The 10,296-nt window shown below is 35.6% G+C and overlaps 1 protein-coding gene across 1 annotated transcript; it reads right to left on the bottom strand.

Moving 5' to 3' along the window:
• Nucleotides 1-4,688: 4,688 nt before the first annotated feature.
• LOC122326141 (aquaporin-3-like) lies at nt 4,689-9,200 on the bottom strand. Its single transcript, XM_043220834.1, has 6 exons — nt 8,989-9,200; nt 7,197-7,323; nt 6,405-6,542; nt 6,105-6,223; nt 5,700-5,917; nt 4,689-5,607 (listed from the first exon to the last, which is right to left on the bottom strand). The coding sequence occupies exons 1-6, from the start codon at nt 9,094-9,096 to the stop codon at nt 5,418-5,420; spliced, it is 900 nt and encodes a 299-aa protein (XP_043076769.1). The 5' UTR covers nt 9,097-9,200; the 3' UTR covers nt 4,689-5,417.
• Nucleotides 9,201-10,296: the final 1,096 nt, after the last annotated feature.

Here is a 10,296-nt window from a genome sequence, read left to right as displayed (position 1 = left end):
TTGATGGAAAGGTTTGCTTTTGTGTTTTGCCGCTAGGTGTCAGTGCAACATAAGTAAAATATGCTAATAGAGTTAGTAAAGAAAGTGAGAAATCAATCATTTGAGTACTTTGATTTGACTTTGTTTACTGAGATATACTCATTTCGACAACTTCTCCATGTATCAAATAATCATTTATTTGTAATTTGCTCATTCTATATTTTACCAATAGATAAATAGCTGTGAATTAATGTTAATGCATCTATTCGTAAAAATGCATCTTGTCTGTATACCCCACCAAAGTCACGGTTAGTTTTGCCTCTTTTATTTATCCCTATTATGTCACATATGCTATAGGTTATCCAATGCGTAGCAATCCAGACAACAGGCTTAGTTTCTTTTGAAGAACCACGCAGTTGTTGAAACCCACTGGGGTACCATTAACTGTTTAATCACTAGCATTCGTCAAAATGTCTTCTTTTACGCTCAACAGAGGAAAGAAACTTGTACAGGTTTGGAGTGACATGAGGTGAGTAAATGATTACAATATTACTATTCCTTTTGTTGATACACAAAGACCCTGCCCAAAAGTTTGGTGGGCATGAAATAACTTAGTGGAAACATCTAAATGTCCTTTCCTGATTAGAGATGAGGTGACACTCCAGAACATGCAGGCTTTAGCATAAGGAATGAAGAAGAAAATATTATTCACAAGACCCAGGATAAGTCTGACTTCATCAAAACCCCCACACATTAACAAAGGAAAATTAAAGAAAGCAAACCTCTCCTTCTCTAAGGGCATAATTGCTTCCATTGCTTGCCAAGCTCTTAATTCCTTCAGAGCTGAAAAACGGAGTTTCATTTCATTTCATGTCTCTTAACCTCAAAACACTGACTCATCAACCACCGTTTAGACCTGTGGTGAGGAAACAGAGACCCCATGCCACCCCAAAACAGGTGGTTAAAGAACCATCAATGGTAGCATAACAACAGGGTATACATTATTTTATTATTTATTTCTAAAATACAAAACATCTCTGCAAAAACATTTATGCAATCATTTAGTATTCATATTTCTAATATATATGCATGCTTTTATTCTTCAATTTAATTTGTTTACCAAAATGAATTAAACAGTAATAATAAATGTAAAATTGTTAGGGTGTTTGACTCATTTTAGTTATTCAATCTTTGACCTCATAGTGTCACTGCATGCTCAAGGAAAACAAAAAGATAAGCAGCTTTATGTATTTATTTTTTTATTTATTTTTGAAGTTCTTAGATTTAGCTCGAGCCCATCACCACTTTGGCGTTGACTGACATGTGACCCCATTTGCCTCAAGCATACATATTTATGAATTTCTACATAGATTTCTTTTACAGATTCTTCGCAGTAAACAAGTTTCTTAAATGTAAAACATTTGTTTTAGAAATTGTTCCTTTAATAGAACTCAAGGATGAAAGTGTCATGAAAGTAAATGGGACTTTTGTTTCAATTCTTCAAAATTCAAATGATAGATTTGTGTGACCATCAGATAATTATTGCCTAAAAATGCTCCAGTGGACTGTTACTGCTAAACCCAGATTATTCATTCAAAAATTAATAATTTAAACTAAAAACTGCATCAACTGAGTCATTTGGGTTTACAATGACCTGATGATGAACAAATAGTAACAGAATGTTCCATACCCAGATCATTCATTCACGAATAAATCATTTAGACCATATAAACTGGATCAGCTGAGTCATCTGGGTTTATAATGACATGATGATGAACAAATGGTAACAGAATGTTCAATTTTGGGTAAACTCCTCACATTATGTCTCCTAAAAGAAACTAAAAAGCCTCCAGTTATTCACGACTGTGGATTTTACAGCCACACAAAGCCAAAATCGGTGTATACCCAACATGTACAGGTCACCGCATTACAGGTCACATTTCAGAATGAATTGGTTTACATAGAGGGATTGATTAGTAATTATTTTTTAATGTCTGGCTTATTGTCAGGCTATACAGCCATTCCTCCTCAGTAGGCATATACCCTTTCAGAATGCCATGGTTGGGGGTCTGGGATGCTGGGTGTTTGATTGACATTAGATCTGTTTGGGAATCCACGTCGCTGAAAGGCCATGTCGTTTAGGAATTCCAAATGTCAAGCGCCTCTCTGAAGTTTGAGCAGTGGGTGGGGACCAGAAAAGCAGTTTCTCATCGACAATTTATGTCACCACCGACATTTAGTTCAAATCTCTGAGAGGGATTTTTTTTCTAGCACAGCTGTTTGTGGTCAAAGAATAGGGATGATTCTGACTATTGGTGGTTGCGAAGGATTTACAATATGGATTAAACTGTAAATATATATTTAAATATTGCGGTTACAAATTCTCAGATTTTTTTCAATATCGTCTAAGCCCACAAGTAGTTTCCTGATTGCTTAAGTGAATGACATAAAATTATTGTTAGTCAAGCACAGCACTTTCTGAAACACTGTGTGTGCATGAGAGACAGTGATTTTTCCTAATATGATCAGAATGTTCCTAGATTTTACACCTCAATTTATCACTGTGTGTAATTGCAGCCAGCGTTCCTTCAATTCTTTGAACCACAATAGGGGCATTTCTTAAAAGAAGTTAATAAAAGTTAATAGACATGACATATAGTGCAGCTGCGTTTTGGTTAACCTGGGCTTTAGGCTCAGCTCGTGGACCTTTCCCTATCCAATCCACCTTCTCTACTACTTCAATTCCTGTCTATGTAAAAGCTTTAGTTTTGGTATATTGTTGGTTGCTGTTAATATAAGCCTTTAATATAATTCCATAAGATTTTATGGACATCTTGTAGGTTATGATTTTATATATAGCCTACGGATAAAGTTTTTGAGCTATTTGGAGGCAAGAAGTATTTAATTGAACTGTTTGACATCACCTAATTGCTTCATAATTGTTTCATAAAGAAAAACCATTCAGAACTTTTTGAAAATAGACTGAGCTCTCATTCAGATCTGCCTCCTTTCAATCAACAACCAACAGATAGAGCTCGTCCTATTTTTTTTTTTTTTGATGCATTTGACTTGAAAACAAAGATCAAAAATGAGCCAAGAACCAAGTAAGATTATTCCCAAATGCTTGAGTGTTCTCCAAAAAAAAAAAAAAAAAAATCATGATAATGACTAAGCTCATATTAGACAACCTCTCTTTAAATTAATACCAATAACATCACCCAAGAAAACACTGTTCTATTTTAATCAAGCATAGATCTAGACGTTTCAGTTTGTACTGTCAGTCATTTTGCATATCTGGCCTAAGGGCATAACAAGCAATTTCAGTATCAGTTTTCTTTCATGATACTGACTCTTGTAGTGTGCTTGACATGGACCTGTAATGCAATCAACAAGAACAACAGTTGTCATGGGAACCCGATTCAAACTCAACAAAGATAATGTGTTTTTGATATACAGACTACAGAATGGTTACAAAATGACTGATGAATTTTAGTCATAGTAAAGTCATTTTTATTAAATTCTCATATACTGTGGACATTCTAAAGCCCCATTTAGGATGTGTGGGGAAATGTATATCTGTGGTATGTGGAAAAATGACATGTATTTTAAGCTGTGCTTTGACACATCTAAAAAACCCTCAAGAATTTTATACACTTGTGGATGGAGCCTATGGCTGTTCCGCACCCAGAAATCCAAAGACGACAAGAAAATTGGTTTAATGGTTTCAAAAGCCTCGATTAGCTTGCCTCAAATTTCATCCCAAATTCCCAAACTCTATTCCACAAACATTCTTCTTAACGTCTGCATTCATTTTTTGCCTACAAACTGACTCTGTGTGTGCTCATTGATTTAAGATTCATGGTCTGGGTTATCTCTGTCCATCTGATGCCAATAAACACATCTCTTATTTTCATTCTTTATTTCCCCCTTCACTGAACTAAACAGGCACTGCAATCTTCCCTTTCCATTTGGAAGATTTACACGAGAGTGAGTTGTGATCAATGCGTATAAGATTTTACAATTTGCATTCATTTACATGATATATCTGAGAATGCACAAGCCACATTTGATTGCAACTTCCACTACAGTTAATACCACAGAGGTTCACTAATAACAAAAACACTTGCAAAACTTGTGTTGAATAAAATCATTTCATGCAGTTCAAGAAATAACATTTTGAATTGAATTCATGTGAAAGGGCTTTATAGTTAAAATCGTAATAGCTATATACTATATAAAGTTTGCTTGTTGACAGTGTGATTTCAAGCAAGAATAAAGTGTGTAATTTTTAAACTAAATTACAGCTGTTTTGTTTTACTACTATTGTTTATTGCCATGAATCCAAGCAGTGGTTTTTGACAATTCACTTAAACTCAGTTCTTACTGCAGACCGAAGAAAAGAGGTTTGGACAGACACTTCTTGATTTGTTCCAAAATGTGACTTCAGACTTTGCAGAACATGTAAACATATGTACACACATTTGCATTAATCTGTAATGTTATTTAATAGAAGAAAACTCGCTTCTCCTTTGGACATTCAGTTTTTTTTTTTTTTTACGGACTGAATGATGCTAATATATACTGAGCAAGTACATGAATGGACATCAAAGGCATTCCCTGCGGTTAAACGACCAGATCATTTCAAAAATAAATTTTGAGCATGATGTTTCTCATATATTAAGAATACTACAGATCCTTCAGAATCCCAATGCTTTACCAAAAATGCTGTTTATTTTTAAAAAGCACAGTGAACACAGTGAAGAGCAAATGAACACGATATATTATATGCATAGTCAGTGTAAACCCTGAACAGTGTAAACCAGAACAGAAACAGGCATGTGATACATCAAAACATATCTGGACAATAGATACGTTTCCAAAAAGGCATAAAGCCACATAATGTAAAGAGGACTGGGTTTCTCACTGCATAATTACAACACTCATTAATATTCACTTGTAATATTGTGATATATTCAATTGTAATATTAGCGGAACAGGTACTTTTGATGCAGTATTCATAAGGGTGAAGGTTTTCATAAATCATATCCCTTATTCATAATTATTCATTATGCAGGCAGAACTATTAGAGATAAATGAAAGGGTGACAACAAATGACTTGTTAGCAGATTGGATGAATTAATTTGGCTATGATTGACCATTTTTTGGAATAAACTGAAAGGATAACTGGTAAGTTTATGTATAAATGCAAATTATGATTCATCAATTAAACTGTTAGGACATCAACTAATTACGCACATACTGCAAAAAATACAACTAATTAGTTTGAGTCTAATCATGATGTCAAGGGTAACTGTCAAAAGTTTTGATTTAATGTTGGTACAAGATACACAGTATTGCTACTATATTGTCATGAGAGCAAAATTAAATTTTAGAAGCTAAACAGAACTGTGGGAAAACAACTCCATTTGATCCCAGACTTACGCTGTCTCCTTCTCAGAAACAGCAGAGAGTTTGAGTCTTTCCTTCTCTTCTTTTTCCTCTGTTTCCCTTTTATCTCTTGCTTCTCCTTCCACATGGTATCCCACCATCAGCTGATACACCATCACACCAAACATGGCGCCAATGAATGGGGCAAAGATTGGTACAAAGGACCAGTAAGAGTTGGCTCTGTGGTAGATGGAACACACATTTATGTTAGAGATGGTATCTATAGTGAAATGGATGGGGAAAACATAAACAGTAAAGCAAATGTGACTTACGAGAACACCTCTGTACCCCATCCAGCAATTGCTGTGAAGATCCGAGGTCCCAAGTCTCTGGCTGGGTTTACAGCATAACCTGAGTTAAAACCCATGGACTGACCAATCACTAGGACTACAAAGCCCACAGTAAAGGCCTCCAGTCCTTGTGGAATGGGGTTATTGTAAGGGTCCACAATGGCGAGGATACAAACTATGAGAGCTGCCGTGCCAATCATCTGTGAAAAATATTGGTTAGTTCACCCAACAATGACTCACACTCATATTGTTCTAAAATGTTGATGGTTTTTGTCCATAACAATGAAAGTCAGTGGGGTCCGAAACAGCATTTTCACTGTATGGACAAACAACACTATGACATTCTTAAAAAATAGCTTCAGCGAATGCAAGTTTTTGTTGTCTTACCTGATCAAAGAAGCCATTGAGCAAAGTAAGGTGTTTAGAAGGATATGTAGCAAAGATTCCAGCCGTTGCATTGTCCCCTATAACAATTAGAGAACCTTGTCCATAGTCCCAAATTGCATCTGCAAAACATCAAGTGAACTTAAAGCAGGGAATGCTCTTTTTACATCTTCAAAAGCTCCCATGCAGTTTATAACCACAGTTCTCATAAAATGAGTTTCATTTTGGCTTCTGCAGACTGACCCAGGATGTGGACTGAGAAAAATGTGTTATTGTCAACCAAAATGAAGTCCTAAAACTCACCAATATACATGCCAAATATTATTCCTGAGCCAAGAAAAGCCCCCAGAGTCTGGGCCAGGAAGTATACGGGAAATTTCCTCCAGGGCTCTCTCCCCAGCAAACAAAGGGAAAAGGTCACAGTAGGGTTTATGTGACCTCCTATAAAACACAAACATGCATTTCTAAATAAGTTGAATTGTACATTTGAAATTAGATCTTCAAAGAATACTATTAAAACTGAAGTATATACCATAAAGATTCAGTTTTACACTTTTTGGGCTGGTTTGGTACATGCTGATTAAGCTTAAACCAGGATTAAACTTCAAACATTTCAACTTAAACTTTTTTCATAACCTTTTTAGCCATGGATTAGACTTAATCTATGTCTGGGAGCTTTGTTTTTCGACCTTCTGCCACTTCATTCTTGTCCAAGACTTATAGCCCAAACACTAATTTATTTGCAGTATTCTGCAAATTTCAAGTCAGAACTCCCATTTGATGTTGTCTAATGTAGTTTTTCAACAACAGCCTTGAGGTACAGTACATCCAATGAGTGAACTTTAACCATGAGGCAACCCTAAATTCCAGCCAATAATATCTGAAAATAAAATGTTCTAAAAGTAGGAAAGAATGTAGTGTAATTTTACCAGTTTAAACCCATCTGGTGAATATTTGGGCAATCATTTTAATATCTGGTTCTGATCTGTATGTGACTCACTGAGGTGAAATGCCACATCAGAAATCTGAAATTTCCTGTGTTCTCCCAGGAAAACAAAAAAGACCGTTTTAAAAAAAGCTCATGATCAGTGTTACCTGAGACTTGCCCACAAACTAAGATTCCCAAAGTAGCAGCGAACCCAAAAGCGAAATTCACCGTCAGAAACATTCCATGAGAGCCTCCACTTAGAATCAACTGGGCGACAGCACCGCATCCAAACATCTAGAAACAGAGAAATTAAGAATAGTAATCCAATTAACCAACTGCTTAACTCTGAAACTAGCTCAAGATTGAATAACGGGCATTTTCATAAATCTCATTGAATGATTGCGGGTTTTGGTTTGACGTATTAGGATTCTCAGAGCTAGACATCCTTGGCTTCATGTACCTGTTTTTTGTTTGAGGACTGCATTTGAAGAATGTGAAACGTTATGGGCACCATGTGGATTTGATAGATATTGTGTGTATGACTGTGTGTGTATACTTGCTCTCTCTCCCATTGTGCGATGCCCTCTAGCCTGTCTGTGTTTGCCAGCCGTTATTGAGCCGCACGATCAGCCTCTGGATGGGGGGTTCGCAGACCGCACAGTACCATCAGAAAACAACAGATGGGCATTGGGGAAGCTCTATTTTTCTCCAGATATTGCTGCTCTCGAGTCTTAGTTTCCATTGAAAACAGATGATGAGATATGGTTTAACCTGTGATCCCCCTGTGGTGTGTCAAATTTATTCCGGATATGGGCTGTCTTGAATTCTGGATTATTGACCATGTTGTGCCCAGTGCTTGTTGTTTTGCTTATCTGCTAATTGTGTTGTAAAAGAAATAGTCAAAATACCAAGTACACCAATACAAGATGTGTTTACCAGGAAAAGACAAGGAATATTTCATTAATTCCAAGACAGCTTCTAGTAATGTTTGCATTGTTCTGTTGAAGTGAAAATTAGCCTTGGTAGCAAGAACTTTTCTTTTGAGGTTTAGCAGAGGAGCAACAAATTAACAGCTATATCAGAGGCGTCTGATTCGAACAAAACAATATTTTCTAGTTATTATTTGTGGTTATCCCTGTTGTGACATTCCTGGTTGACCAATTAATTTTACATTAAAATTTACTAGCTTTTTATTATTTAGAGCCCATTTGCTTTGCAGACATAAATAATTATTTTGAACATTCATTTAATACCATGTTTTAATAGCTATAGCAGAGATAGCATGTTCTTATTAAAAGTGGGAAGCATGACAGAACATAATAGCACAAATATAAAGTATATAAAATATATTTTCATAAGGATGGGTATAAAGAACATAAAATCTTCTCTAGGAGAATCATTTGCAAAATATGGGGACAAAACATCTCTCAGGTGTAGCTGAAGGGAGGTTTGTAGCCTTTTCAGCAGATGAAAGCATCTAGTTTAGGTTTGATATCTTGTATGCATTCCACAATTTCATGTTGTTCAGAGAGACAGCAAATCAATCTCTGCATCATTAGTTATTTATCATCCATATATCAAGCTAAGTACAATCAATGTACTAATATATATATATATATATATATATATATATTTTTAACTAATGAACTAAACTGACATTTCATATTTTAAGGCATGGAATATAAAATAATATATATATATATATATATATATATATATATATATATATATATATATATATATATATATATATTTTAGAAAATCTTCTATAAACACAAAAATGTGCAGCAAATTCTGGAGGGTAGTATTTAATAATCATTACTCCTCTGAATTGTTCAGAAACATTCCCTTCAAGATTAATAAACTAAACTAAATTTAACTGCACGGTACTTTCATCATAAGAAATCAGTTTGTCTCATCGCTAACTCATCGATGAAAAAAACAACAGAAATGTCTCACCACCAGTATGAGCGTGCCCAGGCATTCTGCCAGAGCCTGTCGTATCAGTATGTTCCGAACTTGAAAGATCCGAGACATCTTTTCCAGGATCACCTTCTGTCTTCCCATAATGTCTTAAAGATGATAGTTTAAAGATGTTGATTGAAGGATGTTTTAATTTGTGATGATGATGATGATGATGATGATGAAGATGATGATAGTCGATAGTGTTCCTGTGCAACTTTTCCTGCTGAGTTCGGGCCCTATATGTGCTTCTGATTGTCCCGCCCTCAGTAAATAAAAAACCAAAAACAGCATTCCTACAACTTTTTCCCTCCCTCCATTCCTGCCTCTTTCCATCACACTTGCACACACATTGTCTTGTTCTTATTTTCACATCTGACTTCGTTGTTATGAATGTGTTTCTGAGGACTGGGATAAAAGGGATTCTTCCGCTTCAAATATATATATAAATCTGGTTCTGAATGGCCCTCTAGGCTTTGGTGCACAAGAATCTGTAATGCTTGCCCTAGTACTATTTCCTCACCATGTGGATTGTAGCCTCATTGGCATGATAGTGGTTATGGTTACCTAACATTTTTTTAAATGAATATTTTAGGTTTGTGGAAATGCGTGGGTTTTAAACCAGTGGTGAAGCTTGGCAAGTGTTTGAAACACAGGGCAGATGTTTTTTATTCTGGAAAGTATTTGCGCCACATGATGGTCACAAGCTTGGAGTGTCTGAAATTCTATTTTCGTAATAACGTTAAATAATACTTTTTTTTGTCCAAAAAACACAATGGCTTGTGACACCAGTCTCCAGCATTATGACATTGTGGATGTTTACCAAAACACAAGCTATTGTTATCTGCCCTATGGTATTTAACCCGCTATTCCATGTGTTTAATAAATGTTGTTTGATCTGAGATATATCTTTACAAAAAAAGGGTGAATAGAGTGGCTGGTAACAAGTCCCAGCGCTCAAGTCTCTTCATGTGGTATTCTGGGAAGGTCGATATGTAACATGACAGATAATACTAAAAATACATCCTTACTGATCAATGCAAGGTGTCAAGGTTTGGCTACTAACTCCTGCTGGTAGATGTCATAATAACAGTTCAACTGGCAAAATGTGCCTTACAAATATAGCTGGGTTTTCTAAACCTTTATTTTTTTTAATACAAGCATTTCTTTATAGCAGACTATGTTTTTCCTTCACCCTGTCCCAACTCTGAATTTTAATATGTGTCACGTCTTTGGACTCGTTTGTTGTTGTTTTTGTCGTGTGCCATGTGTTTCGTGTGACCTACTTTAGTTAATTGTCTTCAC

Source organism: Puntigrus tetrazona, chromosome 21 (assembly GCF_018831695.1).
Source record: "Puntigrus tetrazona isolate hp1 chromosome 21, ASM1883169v1, whole genome shotgun sequence".
NCBI lineage: Eukaryota > Metazoa > Chordata > Actinopteri > Cypriniformes > Cyprinidae > Puntigrus > Puntigrus tetrazona.
The sequence above is the reverse complement of the archived record's forward strand: the minus strand, read 5'-3'. Positions and strand labels throughout refer to the sequence as shown.

Bases quoted from the DNA above. Each gene is read 5' to 3' on its own strand.
- LOC122326141 (XM_043220834.1), bottom strand. From the start codon at position 9,096: ATGGGAAGACAGAAGGTGATCCTGGAAAAGATGTCTCGGATCTTTCAA. The intron at 6,543-7,196 runs GTAACACTGATC...TGTGTTTTATAG, and splicing joins AGTTTGTGGGCAAGTCTCAG to GAGGTCACATAAACCCTACT. The intron at 5,608-5,699 runs GTAAGTCACATT...CATCTACCACAG, and splicing joins TGGGGTACAGAGGTGTTCTC to AGCCAACTCTTACTGGTCCT.